General features: G+C 42.9%; 1 protein-coding gene across 1 annotated transcript in view; it reads left to right on the forward strand.

Moving 5' to 3' along the window:
- Nucleotides 1-18,480, forward strand: part of stim2b (stromal interaction molecule 2b) — a 157,243-nt gene that overhangs the window by 95,709 nt on the left and 43,054 nt on the right. Inside the window, exons 5-6 of the mRNA XM_078546000.1 lie at nt 10,443-10,554; nt 12,414-12,529. Coding sequence (XP_078402126.1) covers nt 10,443-10,554; nt 12,414-12,529 — 228 coding nt within the window. The remainder of the gene's footprint in view (nt 1-10,442; nt 10,555-12,413; nt 12,530-18,480) is intronic.

The following is an 18,480-nucleotide window of genomic DNA, read 5'->3' on the forward strand; positions in this document are numbered from 1 at the left end:
GGTACCTGCCTGAAGCCCCAATAGGAAAATGAGGTAGGGGGCCCTTTAAGCCCTTACTGGCAAATGTATGGTAAATGCAGTTCGGTGTGGAATAATATAAGGTTTGGACTCAAGAAACATAAATTGGAGCATTTCCTAAATGGTGGGAATGGTGAGAAGCTAGGAATTGTAGAAGATTGAAGAGATTTAGGAATCGAAGTACACAATTCAATAAACTTCTATTTGTTTAGTGCACTTAATGTAATAAAATATCCTGAAGTGCTTCACAGGAGTGTTATAAAGTAAAATTAGACACTGAGCTACATAAGGTGATATTAGGGCAGATAGCCAAAAGCTTGGTCAAAGGGGTATGTTTTAGGGGTCCTCTTAAAGCAGGAAAGAGGGGTTGGAAGGTGTGTGGGGACAGTTCCAGAGTTTAAGGTCATGGCAGCTGAAGGCTCAGCTGCCAGTGCTCAAGCAAATAAAATTAGGGTTGTTCAAGAGGCCAAAATTAGAGGAGTGTGGATATCTCAGAAGATTGTAGGGATGGAGTTTACAGAGATAGGGAGGGGTGAGGCCGTGGAAGGATATGAAGATAATTACGAAAATTTTAGAATTAAGCTGTTAGTTAACTGGAAGCTAATACAGGTCAGTGAGCAAAGGGGTGATAGGGAAGGGGATTCAATGAGAATTAGGACATGGGCAGCAGAGTTTTGGATGATCTCAAGTTTGCGAAGCGCAGCTAGGAGTGCATTGGATAATCAAGTCTAGAGGTAGAAAAAACATGAGTTAGGGTTTCACCAGTAGATGAGCTGAGGCAGGGATGAAGTTGGACAATGTTGTGGAGGTGAAAATAGGTGATCTTAGTGATGTGCAAACGTTTGGTTGGGAGCTTATCTTGCACTCAATATGACAGCAAGGTTGCAAAAAGTTTGGTTCTGGCTCAGATTATTGCCAGGGAGAGGAATGGAGTTGATGGCTAGGGAGCAGAGTTGTTGGTAGGGGTACGTTCCCAAAATTTAGTTAAAGAATATTTCTGCTCACCCAGTACTGGATGTCGGACAAGCCCTCTGGCAATTTAGAGACAGTGGAAGGGCCGAGAGAGGTGCTGATGAAATAGAGCTGGGTATAGCCAGTGTACATGTGCAAACTATTGCTTTTATTGGATGGTGTTGATGAGGGGCAGCATGTGGATGGGGAATAAGGGGTCAAGGATAGATCCTTGGGGACAGCAGAAGTAATGGTACAGGAGCAGGAAGAGAAGCCATTGCAAGTGATTCTCTGGCTACATTTAGATGGATAAAAATGGAACCGGGTGCGAGCAGCCCCACTCAGTTGGATGACAGTGGAGAGGCATTGGAAGAGGGTGATGTGGCCAACTGTGTCAAATGCTGCAGACAGTTTGAGAAAGGCAAGGAAGGAAAGTTTACCTTTGTCACAGCACATAGAATTTCATTTGTGACTTTAAGAGCCGTTTCAGCACTGTGACAGGGGTGGAAACCTAATTGGATGGATTTAGGCATGAAAAGTGGGAATGGATTTGGAATTGGCAACATGTTCAAGGACTTTGGAGATGAAAGGGAAGTTGGAGATGCGATATAGTTTGCAAAGATGCTGGGATTAAGGGTTGTGCTTTTTTTTTTGAAAAGGGTACTGGCCAATGTTCCCTTTAAGCTATGTGGCCACAAAGCAACCCGAAAGTTGCCATGCACAAGCCTTTAAGTCTCTTTAAGTGACCATCTACACCCCCGCATATTTAAATAGAATCGCCTGCATACTATAAAAATAAATTAGAAAATACAGTGATAATGATACCAGGTTTGAAAGAAAGAGGGACAGTACCTGAGGAGTGAGAACCATGAACAATATCAACTCATGGGGACCAAAAGGGAAGGTTGGGTGAAATGAAAACACAAAATTCTGGAAATACTCTGGTCAAGCAACATCTGTAGCGAGAGAAACAAAGATAATGTTTCATGTTGATAATCTTTCATCAGAATGGGGAAAAGTTAGAAATGCAGTAGATTTTAAGCCGGTGAAATGGGGGAGGGTAGATAAAGAACAAAGGGAAGGTTTGTGCTAAGGTGGAATTCGGGAGAGATAAAATGACCAAAGGGTTGGTGGTGCAAAGCCAAAGTGGGTAGTAATGGGGCACACAAAGGATATGTCCAAAGGAGGTGTGAATGGCGGAATGGTAAACAGCTGCCATCTGAAAATAAAAATAGGAGAAAAACAGGGTTAAGACCAAATCGTGCAAAGAGAAAAGAACAAAATGGCAACAGAAATTATGGTCTGAAATTGTTGAATTTACTGTTCAGTCTGGAAGGCTATAATGTGCCTAATCAAAAGATGAGGCACTTGTTTCTCGAGCTTGAGTTGAATTTCATTGGAAAACTGTAGTAAATGCAGACAGAGATGTCAGAGTGAGAGCAAGGTGGAGAATGGCAGGCCACCGGAAGCTCAGCATCATGCTTGCAAACTGAACAGAGGTGTTCTGCAAAGCAGTCACCCAATCTGCACGTGGTCTCCGCATTATACAGCGGATCATATTGTGAGCAGTGAGTACTGTATACAAAGTTGAAAGAAGGGCACATAAATCACAGTTTCACCTGGAAGGAGTGTTTGGGCCTTGGATGGTGAGAATGGAGGAGGTAAAGAACAGGTGCTGCACCTCCTGTATTTGGATGGAAAGGTGCTATGGAAAAGGCAGGGGTGTTGAGGGTGATTGAAAAGTGGCCCAAAAGTCATGGTGGGAAAAGTCTCTTTGGAATGCTGAAAGGAGAGGGAAGGGATGTTTGGTAGTGGCATCACGCTGGAGGTAGCAGAAATGGTGAAGGATGATTTATCGAATATAGAGGCAGGTGAAATGGGAAGTGAGGACAAGAGGAACTCTATTGTGGTTCTGGGATGGAGGGAAAGGGGTGACCACTTAAGTGCAGGAAATGGGCCGGACATAGTCGAGGGCCCTGTGAACCCTGATTTGGTTGGTGGCTGGGGGGGAAACACTGATATGGAAGGTTGCATGATCAGAACAGGTGCTACAGAGACAGAGAAACTGGGAAAATGGAATGGAGTTCTGAGAAATTATAGTCAATATGAGAGTCAGTGGACTTATAATGAATGTTATTTGATAGCCTATCCCCAGAAATGGAGATGGAGAAGTCAAGGTAAGGGAGGGAAGAGCCAGAGATAAACCAGGCGAAGGTGAGAGAAGGGTGGAAATTGGAAGCAAAGTTGAAGAAGTTTTCCAGTTGGCAGTTGGATGATCAGTGTTTAGTTGGAATAGGGTCAAGGAGGTGGGCTTTATGGACGAGTTGAGCTCAGGGAGGTCATGAGGATGCAAAGACATGGTTAGAACATCAGGGAGCCTTAGAGGGAATTTGGCCTGGTATCCTAGTGGAAGGGATGGTTGGAGCAGGCAGCTGATCAATGGCCTTGATCTTAGTGACAAAAGTCCATGAGCTCTTCGCACTTATTGTTGGGGTGAGGGTGGAGGAGACAGGAGAGAGTTTTAAGAAGACGGTATGCAGTACAGAAAAGAAGCTGCGTGTTATCTTTCCATTCCAGGATGATCGAGAATAGGACCCAATAGTGCTCTGTGGTTCAGCCAGATCTGATGGGGAATGGCTAAACCAGTTGTCCACCATATCCTTTCAAGCCTGTGCCCCTTGAGCTTAAGGAAGTGAAAATGACAGTCCTGCCAGGGAGATCGGCCAGTATGGAAGGAAGTAATGGTTTTAATGTTGTCCTAGGATATTGGAGGTAGAAATGAGGGCAGATCTTTAGAACAGGAGTTCTCAATCTTTTTTGCTTCTGAGACCCCCACCTCATGTTAAAGATTCCACAGACCCTGTGATACAAGTAGATTTTCTGTTTAGACACAGATATATGATTAAATATATTATTTTTGTTTTACTTTCATAATGTGGAACTTGTTGCAACTGGATCGGTTATGTTGAGGTTAGCAAACTGCCACTGAGGCGAGTAAATTGAGGTGAGTTGTGAATGGTTGTGGATAATGAAACAACTAACTCGAGGAGGAGGCTCCATAAATATCCCCATAATCAATGATAGGGGAGCCCAGCACATCAGTACTAAAGAAAAGGCTGAAACATTTGTAACCATCTTCAGCCAGAATTGCTGAGTGGAATATCTATCTCAACCTCCTCCTGAGGCCCTTAGCATCACAAATGCCAGTTTTCAGCCAATTCGATTCACTCGACAAGAAATGCCAGAAGGCACTGGATTCAGCAAAGACAATGGGCCCTGACAACTTCCCGGCAATAGTACTGAAGACTAGTGCTCCAGAACTAGCCATGCCCCTAGCCAAGCTGTTCCAGTACAGCTACAACATTGGCATCTACCTGGAAATGTGGAAAATTATCCAGGTATGTCCTGTACACAAAAAACAGGACAAATCCAATCAGGCCAATTACCACCCCAACAGTTTACTCTTGTTCGTCAGCCACTTGATGCATGGCATCATTGACAGAGTTATCAGGTGGCACTTCCACCACAAAAATCTGCTCACAGATGCTCAGTTTGGGTTCCGACAGGGCCACTAAGCTCCTGACCTCATTACTGCCTGGGCCCAAACATAGACAAAAGAGCTGAGTTCCAGAGATGAGGTGAGAGTGACTGCCCTTGACATCATGGCAACATTTGACCGTGTGTGGTATCATAGAAGCTCTAGTAAAGTTTAAGTCAATGGGAATCGGGGGAAAACTCTTCACTGGTTGGAGTCATATCTAGCACAAAGGAAGATGGTTGTGGTTGTGTTGGAGGTCAATCACCTCAATTCCAGGAGTTCCTCAGGGTCGTGTCCTTGGCTCAAACTGCTTAAGGCGTTTCAATGACCTCTCCTCCATCATAAGATCAAACTGAGGATGTTCGCTGATGATTGAACAGTGTTCAATTTTATTCGTATTCCTCGGATTATGAAGCACTCCATGCCCACATGCAGCAAGACCTGGATAACATTCAGGCTTGGGCTATTGAGAGACAAATTTGACATGAATATTACAAGTGCCAGGCAATGACAATCTCCCACAAGAGAGAATCTAACCATCTCCCCATGACATTCAATGGCATTGCCATTGCTGAATCCCCCACTATCAACATCCTGGGGGTTACCATTGACCAGAAATTTAACTGGACCAGCCGTATAAATATTGTGGCTACAAGAGCAGACCAGAGGCTGGGAACTCTGTAGAGAATAACTCGCCTCCCAACTCCCCAAGGTCTGTCCACCATCCACAAGGCACAAGTCAGGGGTGTGATAGACTACTCTCCACTTGCCTGAATGAGCGCAACTCCAAAAGCACTCGAAGCTTGACATCATCCAGGACAAAGCAGTCCACTCGATTGGCACTACCTTGAACCTTCACTCCCTCCACCACAGCCGCACAGTGGAAGCAGTGTATACCATCTACAAGATGTACTGCAGCAACTCCTTCGGCAGCACCTTTCAAACCTGCGACCTCTACCAACTAGAAGGTCAAGGGCAGCAAATGCATGGGAGCAGCACCACCAGCAAGTTCCCCTCCAAGGTGCACACCATCCTGCCTGGGAACTTTATTACTGTTCCTTCACAATTGGGTCAAAATCCTGGGCCCCCCTCCCTAACAGCACTGTGGGTGTACATACAGCAGATGGATTGCAACTGTTCAAGAAGGCAGCTCACCATTGTCTTCTCAAGGGCAACTAGGGCTGGGCAATAAATGCTGACCTAGCCAGCGACATCCACATCCCATGAAAGATTTTATTTTAAAAAGCCGCGATGATTAGTAGAGTAATACGGAAGTTACTAGGCTGTCACTGATGTTGAAGAAATGTCACTGGAGCTGAGAGTGTTGATGAGACCAATGATGTTGACAATCTTAACAGCTTTCGCATCTCTTGTCTTTACTAACAAGTCAAGGGAAGTGAGCCTGCTGATGGTGGACATTATATCCTTGGTCACATGGCAGCCCATAGACCTGAGCGTCTGGGATCAAGCGACAGATTCAGTTCTTCACATCCTGTGTTGTGCTATGAGCAGCTGTGGTGGCATTGATTTGTGACTCAGAGCAGGAAGTTAAAACTTTCTGCCCTGGATATTGTATTGGCATTAAGTCTATTTTAAACGGTGTGTGCGGTGGATTTCTCTCAGACGCTGGGTTGAGAATCCCTGTTGTACACTATAGAAAATGTTTTGAGACTTTAGAGATATTGTAACTTGGGTTCATGCAGACAGTGCCTGGTATGAGGAAATGCAAATAAAAAGACTTGGAATTTTTCATTCAAATAAAGCAGATTATTGAGTGATGTAATACAAATGTTTCCAAATGTGGAAGAATGGGCAGGAGTTTCCACTGGCAGAGGATTCTGGAAAAAGACCAAATCCAAAAAGTTCTGTGCTTTTTCATTCAGGGAACCCCAATATTCATTGGTATCAAAGAATTAAGAACAAGGTTTGAACTGAAGGAAGTTACTATTGGTACATTTCCAATTTAGACAGCAATGTTCAGAGCATGTTTTGGGAATGTCAGAAGCTTGTTTTCAAGAAGGCAGATGTAACAGAAAGCAGCAGATAGCAGTGAGGAAGAAGCTGTGCGGATTAGAATGATGAGCTGTTCTTAAAAAAAATTAAAATTCATTCATGGGATCTGGGCCTTGCTGGCATTTATTGCCCTTGAGAAGGTGGTGGTGAGCTGCCTTCACGAACCTCTGCTGTCCATGTGGTGTAGGAACACCCAGTGTTGTACGGGAGGGAGTTCCAGGATTTTGACCCAGCCACAGTGAAGGAATGGCAATATGTTCCCAAGTCAGGATGGTAAGTAGCTTAGAGGGAACTTCCAGATGGTGGTGTTCCCATTTGGCTGCTGCCCTTGTCCTTCTAGATGGTAGTGGTTGTGGGTTTGGAAGGTGCTGTCTAAGAAGCCTCGGTGAGTTTCTATAGTGCATCCAGTAGATGGTACACACTGCTGCCACTGTGTGGCAGGGGTGTAGGGAATGGATGTTTGTGGATGGGGTGCCAATCAATCGGGCTGTTTTGTCCTGGATGGTGTCGAGCTCCTTGAGTATTGTTGGAGCTGCACTCATCCAGGCAAGTGGAGAATATTCCACCACACTCCCGACTTATGCCTTGTAGATGGTGGACAGGCTTTGGGGAGTCAGGAGGTGAGTTACATGCCACAGGATTCCTAGCCTCTGACCAGCTCTTGTAGCCACAGTATTTAAGTGGCTAGTCCAGTTCAGTTTCTGGTCATTGGTAACCCCCAGTATGTTGATAGTGGGGGATTCAGTGATGGTAAAGTGCAATAGTTACGAGGAATGTATTGCATAATGGAGGTTTGACTGGACATGGATTCATTTAATAAACAGATTTATCACGTTGAAGATTATTGCTTGGCCAATGTGGCACTAGATTAACTGGTCTGTGTTTTACGACTAGAGTTTGTGTCTTGTGTTAGCACTGCCATAACAAATGCTGTACAGCTTTGTACCATGTGATTAGAGGAGGGAGCATGACATGACTGGAATTCTAATTCCAGGATTTGGTGTCAGCAAAGAGGATTTAATTGAGTAACAGCGCCCTATTTTACTGGGTTGAAATACATTTTAAATTTTTTCAGAGATTGGAACAAGTGGCTTATTGAATGTGTTATATAATCACCATGCTAAAGACTTTAACAGAATCCCGGACACACAAAGAAGTCAACCCTTTTTTTAAAGTTAATTTAACATGTCTCCTGCTCTCTCTAATTCTCAATTAATCATCAGTAATTTGTGGAAGTTAAGATTTTATCATTAAAGGCTAACTTAGCTCAAACATTTAATTCTTCAGAAGAGTTAATAATTGAAATAATGGGAGCCAGGATAATACATAAGGCTGGGTTATCGCACCTGTTGTTTATGAATTTAAATGATAAATTGCTATTAGCTCCATAAGAGAGGGCAAATTCGCTTAATATATGTTAAGCTGAGCAGTGTCTTTCTTTTCTACATTAAATGTAATTTGAAAATATTTAGCCCATAAGCTGCACATATAGATCTGGCTTTTCAAGGAATTGTCCTCCCTCTGCTGGAGATGTTCTGCACTACAGTTTCAAGCAACTATCTGTGTCTTGACATCAGAAAAGTGGGGCTTAATTGGTTAGAGGAGTAGAAGGTGTGTGTACATTAAGATAACATGTAAAATACTGAACAGATCACACCATTCAATTCAAATGGAATTGAACACCTCTATAGGAAGCTCCATTTTTAAAGGCTCAGTATTTACCAACTGGGCAAGAGAAAACCCTTCCAAAATTTTGAAACATTCCCTCCATTGAGCAGTGGCATCTAACTCCCACCACCCACCCCATCTGCAAGGCAACAATAATATTGGGACCCTTGCCCCGATGATATTCCATTAAAAGTGAAATCAATGGGAATTGGTGGGGAAAGCTCTCTATTGGCCGGAGACACAAAGAAAGATGGTTGTTGGAGGTCAATCATCTCAATCCCAGCACATCACTGCAGGAGCTCCTCAGGGTAGTTTCCTAAGCTCAACTTTCTTACGCTTCTTCAATGACCTTCCCTCCATCATAAGGTCAAAATGGGGATGTTCACTGATGATTGCACAATGTTCACTTCAGGTCCACATGCAGTAAGACCATTCAGGCGTGGGCTGATGAGTGACAAGTTTTACACAAACATTGCAAGTGCCAGGCAGTGAACATCCCCAACAAAGGAAATCTGATCATCTCCCCTTGACATTCAACAGCATTATCATTGCTGTATTCCCCCCAACTTAAACATCCTGGGAGTTGCCATTGATCAAAAGCTTAACTGGACCAGCCATATAAATACTGTGGGTGCAAGAGTGGGTCAGAGCCTGGGAATTCTGCAGTGAGTTATTCGCCTCCTGACTCCCCAAGACCTGTCCACTATCCACAAGGCACAAGTTAAGAGTGCGATAGAAGACACACTATTTATCTGAATGAATGCAGCTCAAACAACACTCAAGCGTGACAACATCCAGGGCAATCAGCTGACTGACACCCCATCCACTACTTTAAACATTCACTCCCTCCATCACAGTGGCAGCAGTGTGTACTATCTACAAAATGCACTGCAGCAACTCAGCAAGACTCCTTTGACAGCACCTTCCAAATCCATGACCTTAACCACCGAGAAGAAAAAGGGAAGCAAGTGCATTGGGAGCACCATCACCTGTAAGTTCCCCTCCAAGCCACACGCCATCCTAGTCAGGGGTCCCGGTGGTAGGGGCGGGGGCGGTGGTGGTCGGGGGCTGGTGTCAGCACCATAGTTACCCAGGATTTAGAACTGGCTTTAATCTTTCTGACTTTTCCTGCATAACTATCCTGCTAAGAGAGTCGGAACCATCTGAAGTTGCAGACTTTAAATTGGAATTTCCGAGGATCCCAGGAGCAGGGTAATTGCCCATTGGAAGTTAAAACTTCCTAGGCAATTCCCGTGTAGTCCGTGTATAGGGACTTCTTGGGGGTCCCTATCACATCTTCTGGGATACCCCCCTTGGGAATGAAAGATCTGGGCTAATATATTGATCTTGCTCCTCGATTTTGTTTATTCGAAATTGACACCAAATTTGGGAGGGGAGGGGGATAGTCAATACTGAGGAGGATTGCAGCAGATTACAGGAGGACGTTAATAAACTTTGCAGAATGGGCAAACAGTAGCAGGTGAAGTACAACACAGATAAATGTGAGGTTGTGCATTTTGGTTGGAAGAATAGAGAAATGATTTATTACTTGGAAGGTACAAATATAACAACCACTAAAGTTGCGCTACAGGTTAGCAAGACCATAAATAAAAGCAAACCAGACCAAACACTAAGCTTTATTTCAAGAAGGATAGAAAAAATTAGGGAGTTTATGCTAATTTAGAGGACTATGTGCAGTTCTAGTTGCATATTATAAAAAGGACACAGAGGTACTGGAGAGGGTGCAGAGAAGGTTTAAAAGGATAATATCAGAAATGCGTGGGTGTACATTTCAAAAAAGGATTGAAAGACTGCATCTCTTCTCTCTTGAAAAAAGAAGGTGGAAGGGTGACCTAATAGAAGTTTTTAAAATCATGAAATGTTTTGAAAGAGTGGATGCAGAAACAATGTTTCCTCTTGTGGGACAGAGCATAACTATCGGCCATCAATATCAGATAGTCACCAAGAAATCCAATAGACAATTCAGCAGAAACTTCTTTACCCAAAGAGTGATGAGAATATGGAACTCACTACCATAGGGAGTGGTTGAAGCGAATGGTATGGAGACATTTAAGGGGAAACTCATCATGCATTTAAGGGAGAAGGTAATAATAGATGGTTGTGATGGCAGATGAGAAAAAATAGGAAGAGGCTTGAGTGGACCGAATGGCCTGTTTCTCTGCTGTATATCCTATTGTAACCCTCTGTATTTATATTTGACTTATCATTAAACACATCTTTTTTTCTCTTGCAGTATACAATTGGACAGTAGATGAAACAATGGACTGGCTAATTCACTTTGTGGAATTGCCGCAGTATGCCAAGATTTTCCAGGAAAACAACATTCGGGGAGTCGGCCTACCCAGGTTAGTTTTGTTGGAAAAAGATCAATGTTAGATTTTCTGTTTCATGTGTATGATGAAAATGTCCTTCAAACAAGAGACTGACAAAGATGACATGAAGTCGTCTCAGGCTCAAGTTAATTCTTCATTTGTGAAATGTAAGATTTAACTCAATGGTTTTATTTGAAAGAAAAACCAAATGATTACTGTCTTCATTGAACCGTGTTAAATTACAGGCCTGAATCTTTCAGGTCATCAGACGCACACGATTGGCGGGCTTGTGAGCGGCCATGAAACAGACGCCGACTGCGATCGGCTCCCAACTGCAATTTCACGCTAGCTGGCTGTTAATTGGCCAGCGAGCGTGAAACAGACGCTGAAAAGGTCAGCACTGCTGGGGTGGGGGCAGGTGACAACCTCGCCGCAGGCGCAGGTAAGCGCTGCAAGAGAGCTCCCTGAAGACAGACAGCTGTCTCAGGAAGCTGCAGACCTGCAAATAATGAAATGAAGCTGTAAGTAGCTGCAAAAAAAGGTCCATGCATCACGATCAAGCACCTGAAAGCATACGTCATAAAAATGCTGTCCACAGATATTTATTTTTATTTTATCTCCTAACGGAGATTTCAGCCCACCCTTGGATGAGGTTTGATGAGAAATGTAAAGGCCAACTGGCCGATTCGCCCGTTCGCCAACCGTAAAGTTGGACAGGCCATGAAAAATCACAGGCAATTGCGCTTAATGAGCTTAATTGTCGGCGGGTGCCCGCCATGCGAAATATTGCACGAGTGCGTGATGACGTCGAGACGCTCACCCTGCAGCATCTCGCGCGATTTTACACCTGTCGAGTCGGGCGCTCGCCCGCCCACGGGACATAAAATTTTGCCCACAGACTGGAATAGGCCCACCCAACCTGTGTTTGTTCTTAATCTCCACACAAGCAATAGTGCTAATCCCAATTGTCTACTCTCTGTGACATAAAATATCCCATTGCTTTTATTTTTGAGGAAGAGCAGACATGTTCTACCAGTGTTCTGGCCAACGTTTTATGCCTCAATTGAGATCACCAAAACAGAACCTTTACCTTCCATCTCATTACTGTTTTGTGAAACATTGTGTGCGAACTGGCTGCTGCTTTTTCTGATTTATAAAGCACAGTGACTGCATTTCAAAAATAAATCGTTGTCTCTGATGTATTTTGAGACATCCTGAAGTTTTGAAAGTCACCTTACATAAGCACAAATTCTTTCTTTCGTTAATAGCTATCACTTCCCTAAGTTTTAACTTGACCTGAAACGTGAATTGCTTCTAAAATCTAATAGATTTTTACTGAACAATCCATAACTATTACTGCTACACAAGAAACCTCCAGAATCCAGAATTAACCAACCATCTCTAGGCAGTCTGATGACATGAATATGGACAAAAGCCTGCATGCTTCTGGTGGAGAATCACACTGCATGTGTACTAATGTCCTAACCAACATGGTGTTCAGTGCGGTTTGCTACAGATATGTGTGCATGTACCACAGTCACAAATTTGAAGCTTTAAGTGCCCTCATACCACTCTAAAAACGGGTACGAACAAGCCCAATTTCTTGCCTAATGATTCTTACTGGAAAGTGCATTTTTTTTGCATGTTTGTGAAAGGACTAGATCAAGTCTGTCAGTCATGCACTCAAGACAATTCAGCTTGCTGAAGCTCACCATCAAAGCTCACGTCAAGAGTGATCACCTTGGTGAATGTTTGGAGGGCTGATCATGTCAATGGAACCTCAGCTCAGAAAAACTTAACTCTTTAAGGACAGAGAGAAAAAAAAATACAAAACATGTAGTGGAAAAGCAAGTAGTTCTACATTGTACAGATTAACTGCTTTTGTCTTACAGGCTAGCTGTGAATGAGGTTCCTTTTATGATCTCAAATTTGAAAATCACTGACCGGACTCACAGACAGAAGCTTCAACTGAAGGCACTGGATGCTGTGCTATTTGGAGCTCCATTACGTGAGTGCCCATTAAGATTGCTTGATTCCTTTAAAATATTCTGCAGCTTTTTGAGTTCGTAATGGGGATTTCTCCCCCCCCCGCCACACTGCACCCCACTGTACATCTCTAGCTACTCACCCCACAACTAATGAGAAGCCCTGCCATCTAAAGCAGCAAGTTGAAGTCTATGAGCTGGCACATTGTGACCAGAAGAAGAGACTTTGTTTTTCTCTCTCCTTCATAACTCAATTGAGCTGAGCTCATTTGTAATCTACTTGCTGCTACCATTGGCTGGCATCAGCCTGCCCAGGGCATTATACCTGAGAACTCCTAGTGACTTGGCTACTCATGAGTTAATTTGCTGAACCATCGCAGTGGCCAAAGGCTTTATTTTTGAGTACACATGGAATTGAAGTCTTTGTGATAGATTCTGGCTATTGCTAAATTTTACCCCACTTTTAGTAGTCATATGTTAAATTAACAGCTTGAATTTTTTTTTGAAAAGTCAGGGTAACATGCACCCTGACAGAGGCTGAAAATGAGCACTGTATATCTCAGTCAGAATAATTTGCTTCCCCATTAGGTGGCACTGTTGCTACACATCTAATACTTTTCTGGTGCTTGGACCTCTTGATATAATGGGGTTGAATTTCTGCTGATCACTTTCTGTAGTTTTGGTGGAAAATCAGTGAAACGGGCTTTAGTGTAATTTCTTCATTGTTTCCAGCAAGGTTGTGGCAGAAAGTTGGAGAGCCCCGCAGAAATATCAGGCAAATAGTTTTAACTAGTCATCAGCAGCATCACACGTGATTACAGTACCAGGCCTTGAAACTGAAGTCCAAGTTATTAAGAGTAGTCATAATTTTTTAAGTAATTAAGGCACTCAGATTTTAGAAGAAGTGACTACATTAGTAAAAGTATGTTTTAAAATGTGCTGAATTATGAATATTTGAGCTACAATGAAGCTGAACAATAAATAACAGGAACTGTGACTTCATTACAGTTCTGAAATTTTAGAATATTTCACAACTATTCAGAAAACTGTAGCAGCGTCATCTGCTACTGGCAAAAAAGGTAGTTATCTGAACAAAAGTGCCAGTTTTTTGTTTTAAAAAAAGGGAAACCATGCCAAAAAGAATGAGCCTTCCACGTTGCATTGTTAGCATTGGAATTGACAATATTTCTGTTCAATTACATTTTTATTAATCATACTCCTATTGTTCAATGGTTTTTAGATGCATATAAGAATAACTTGGTACCTCACTAGGCGTTTTGGAGCTAAGCTACTTTTAGTACTTGCAGCCTCAAACCCTAATGTGCTGTGATAATGCAGAGTTATTGATTGTTGTGCCTGTCCTTGCGTAAGAACAGAAACCAACTAGACAGGCATTGTTGAGAGTAAAAGCCAGAAAACTTGCAGGTTTGGGATTAAAAGATGTATTTTTATATAGATGGGATGATGCATTTTTCACTGAGCTAAATTCCAAATATTTCTCTAATGTTAATATTGTTGGATGTCCTGCGATTCAAATGAAATGCTGTGTGCAACTATGACATTAACATCGAAGAGAATTTAATATCTTACCCTTGTTCTGATCTTTGTTCCAAGTATTCTGTAATTAGCAATGACACTGACAGATGTAAATTTAAGAGGACATAATAGAAGGAAATTGAAACTGCTCAGCTTCAATATAAATGTAGATTTCACTTCTAGAGAAACATGAGATAAGAGCAAGGTTTGTGTAAAATCAGAAAAATCCACCAAGGCTTCAGTGTTACCACCACGAGCTGGAGCCCCTCCCTTTCATTCTTTTCTCAAAAATGTCTTGAGATTCTTCAAAAATTGCTGAGAAATCGAGATGGATTTGTTTAAAACAATAAAACTGAACAGGATTGCACTTCATTACATTCCTGGCAATATAGTGTGATGGATTAATCTTGCCCTGTCTAAATCCTGGCTTCTGCGGACTGTAGGGATAAAATAGATCCTTCTGTCCCAATCATGCTGACGTAAATCTTCAGCCATAAATTACAATGGCGATAATTCTGCCACCACAATTTTTTTCAGTTATATTCATTGTCGAGTACATTGAATCACTTACTAACAATCACAGTGATCTGTAGCTAAGGTGTGTCGAAATGTTGGCTCAGATACTGAACAGGACTAAAGGAAATCCTGGAGCAAAAAGTATTATTGTTATTACCATTATGCTCATTTCCAAATATACTTTCTGTGGATGTACTTTGTTTTGCCGTTATTTTCAGCAGGAGAAGTGATTATGACCCTAGTGGGGTTGTTTGCTCTTCCATCCTCCACATACACAGATTTCCTCCATTTCACAGGATCCAAACCACTACGTTTTCTTCACTCATTTTTCTTGAAGGACATTGAACAATGAACTCTTGCTGGAACTTTCTGAGGAACCTTTTTCATAACTTGTCCTTGGCTACAGAATGCATGTCTCAACATATGGTTGACGTTGGGGAAAACAGCTGCCATAACAGACCCTCTGGTACTACCACCAAACCCAAGGGCATTTGTCCCTGGCATGCTGCTAAATTTGGGTGACTGGAAGCTAGAAGATTCCATCCAAAAGCAGTTGCCTAGATAGCTCTAACCAATTCTCTAAAGCCAGTAATCATTCCTGTGAACTAGGCAGGAAGTTCCATTTTTGGAAAAACTCCTTTAAGCCTTCCTCCTGTTTTGCCTCATAGTTCAGATTCTTTATTCCTGGTGCAGAGTCACATACAGCGAGAAAGCATATCAGAGATTCTAGTGCACAATGCAATGATTTTAACCCAAACAGTTGGAAACTCATTCTCGTAGCTCCAGTCCCTATTGAAAACAATGAGCATCGTGATCTTGCTGGATTATCACCAGCTTTCGTGCTGCTGCCACTTGGACATAAAAGTAATGCCCCTGATGGCCTGCAGCATTATGATTTATAGTTTTAAAATAAAACTATGATGTGCATAAACAAGGTTAAATAAGGTTTGATGCTAGAAACAGACTCAGCACTTCCATAGGATCTCAAATTTCTGATCCTTTAACAACATAGTCTGAAGGGAAACAAGCCATTTCACTGAGAAGAGATTGACTTGATGGGAGTAGTGTTTTTTAATTGTGCCATGCATCAGCTTTGCATAATAACTTGTTTTGCAACTTTAGGTTGCCACCCTGTTTATTTGTCAAATCACAGGGAAAATGGTGGTGCCACTTTGATCACCACCACGCTGCTCTGGTGCATTCTTATTAGAAATGGAAGAGGAGGGCTGCCCTGGGGGGGCTGCCCTGGGGGGGCTGCCCTGGAGGGCTAAAGTTGGAGTTTGGTGAGTGAGTGACTTTTAAGGGTTAATTTCTATCTAAAGTCTAGTCTTTCTTTCATTTAGCAATCAACTAAATGTTGCTCTTTGGGTTGGGAGAAGATGAGTTTTAGTCCAGCTTTAGAACAGGGGTTATACAGGCTCTGCTTGCAGCTACAGCTGGTTAATTAGATAACTGGCTTCAACAGGTTTTCAGAAGCTAGATTCTGAGAGCATAAAAGCAGGCCACCTACACTGCTGCTTTTGTCTGCCTTGGAGTGCTGCTTTGGGCTGCATTAGAGTGCTTACATTGGAGTTTGGTGAATGAAGCAGTTCAGTGAAGAGGGAAGGAGGTGATCCTTTCATTTTCTACCTTTGCTTAGAAAAAGAGCAGCGTCCTTGGGAAGTAGGACCTAGTGAGTACTTCTTCTGTCCTTAATATCCTCTAGACTAGAGGAAATAAAAGTAAAGGGAGTAATTTAAGAGTAAGTCATGGCAGGGCAGCTCGGCCAAGTGAATGCTCCTCTTATGCGATGTGGGAAGTCAGGGACACTTCCAGTGTCCAGGGCGACACATGAGCAGGAATTGTCTCCAGCTGCAGCTACTTGAAATCCGTGTTTCAGAGCTGGAGCTGCAGCTGGGGTCACTGCGGAGCATCTGCAAGGATGAGATCTTCGTGGATAGCACGTATAGTGAGGCCACGCAGGAGTGCACAGGCAGAAAGGCAATGGGTGACCGCCAAACAGAGTAAAAGCACTAGGCAGGTAGTGCAGGAGTTCCCTGGACCCATCTCCCTCTCTAACAGATTTTCTATTTTGGATACTGCTGGGAGAGATGGTTTCTCAGGGGAATGCAGCAAGAGCGAAGTCTGTGGCACTCTGAGCAGCTCATTGGCTCAGCTGCACTGGCGGGGTTGAGGGGGTGGGGGGATGTGGGGAGCAATAGTGATAGAGATTCTATTGTTAGGGGAACTGATAGATATTTTTGTGGCCACAGACTTGACACCAGGATGGTATGTTGCCTCCCTGGTGCCAGGGTCAAAGAAGTCATTGAGCGGCTGCAGGACATTCTGAAGGGGGAGGGTGAACAGCCAGAGGTCGAGGTCCATATTGGTACCAACGACATAGGTAAAAAGAGGAATGAGGTCCTGAAAGCAGAATATAGGGAGCTAGGAAATAAATTAAAAAGCAGAACCTCAAAGGTAGTAATCTCAGGATCACTCCCAGTGCCACATACTAGTGAGATCAGGAATAGGAGATTAGACCAGATGAATGCATGGCTGGAGAGATGCTGTAGGGGGAAGGATTTAGATTTCTGAGGCATTGGGACCGATTCTGGGGAAAATGAGACCTGCACAAGCGGGACGGGTTGCACCCCAGCAGGACTGGGGCCAATATCTTCGCAGAGGTATTGGCTAGTACTGTGGGTAAGGGTTTAAACTAGAGTGGCAGGAGGTTTGGACCTGAGCGGGGAAACACGAGAGAGAAACAAAGATAGGAATAAAAGACAGAAAAATAGAAAGCAGAAGTGAAGGCAGAGGAAACAAGGACTAGCAGCAAATAGGGCCATAGTACAAAGAAAGATGTGTAAAAAGATGTATTAAAATGACAAGTCCAAAGGCACTGTATCTGAATGTATGGAGCACTGCCAATAAGTTAGATGAATTAACAGCGCAAATAGATGTAAATGGGTACATTATGACTGCGATTACGGAGACATGGCTGCAGGATGACCAAGGCTGGGAACTGAATATCCAAGGGTATTCGATATTTAGGAAGGACAGGCAAAAAGGAAGACGTGGGGTGGTGTTGTTAGTTAAGGATGAAATTAGTGCGTTGGTGAGAGAGGATATTGGCTTAGAAAATCTAGATGTAGAATCAGCCAGGGTGGAGCTAAGAAGCAACAAGGGGCAGAAAACATTAGTGGGAGTTGCCCATAGCCCTCAAACCATAGTGGTAAGGTTGGGGACAGCATTAAATAGGAAATTAGAGATGCATGTAATAAGGGTGCTACAGTAACCATGGGTGACATGAATCTACATATGGACTGGGCAAACCCAATTAGCAATAATACTGTGGCAGATAAATTCCTGGAGGGTATATGAAGTTTTTTAGACCAATATGTCGAGGAACCAACTAGGGAACAGGTTATCCTAGATTTGACATTGTGCAATTAGAAGGGTTTAATTAATCACTTTATTGTGCAGGTCATTTGAGAACAGTGATCATAACATGATAAGATGGAAAGTGAAGTAGTCCGATCCGAAACTAGGGTCCTAAATCTAAACAAAGGAGACTATGAAGGTATGAGGTGTGAGCTGGCTAAGGTAAATTGGGGAACTCCATTAAAAGGAATGATGGTGTGTAGGCAATGGCTAATATTTAAGGGTCAAAAGTGCGCATTGCAACAGTTATATATTCCTCTCTGGCACAAAAACACAACAGGAAAAGCGGCCCAACCATGGCTAACAAAAGAAATTAAGGATAGGATTATATCCAAAGATGAGTCACATAAAGTTGCTAGAGAAGTAGCAAGCCTCGGGATTGGGAGCATTTAGAACTTAGCAAAGGAGGACTAAAAGATTGTTTAAGAGGGGAAAAGTAAAGTATGGGAGTAAACTTGCAAGGAACATAAAAGCAGACTGTAAAAGCTTCTATAAATATGTA

The sequence above is a fragment of the Cetorhinus maximus genome, chromosome 1 (assembly GCF_964194155.1).
Source record: "Cetorhinus maximus chromosome 1, sCetMax3.hap1.1, whole genome shotgun sequence".
Taxonomy (NCBI): Eukaryota; Metazoa; Chordata; class Chondrichthyes; order Lamniformes; family Cetorhinidae; genus Cetorhinus; species Cetorhinus maximus.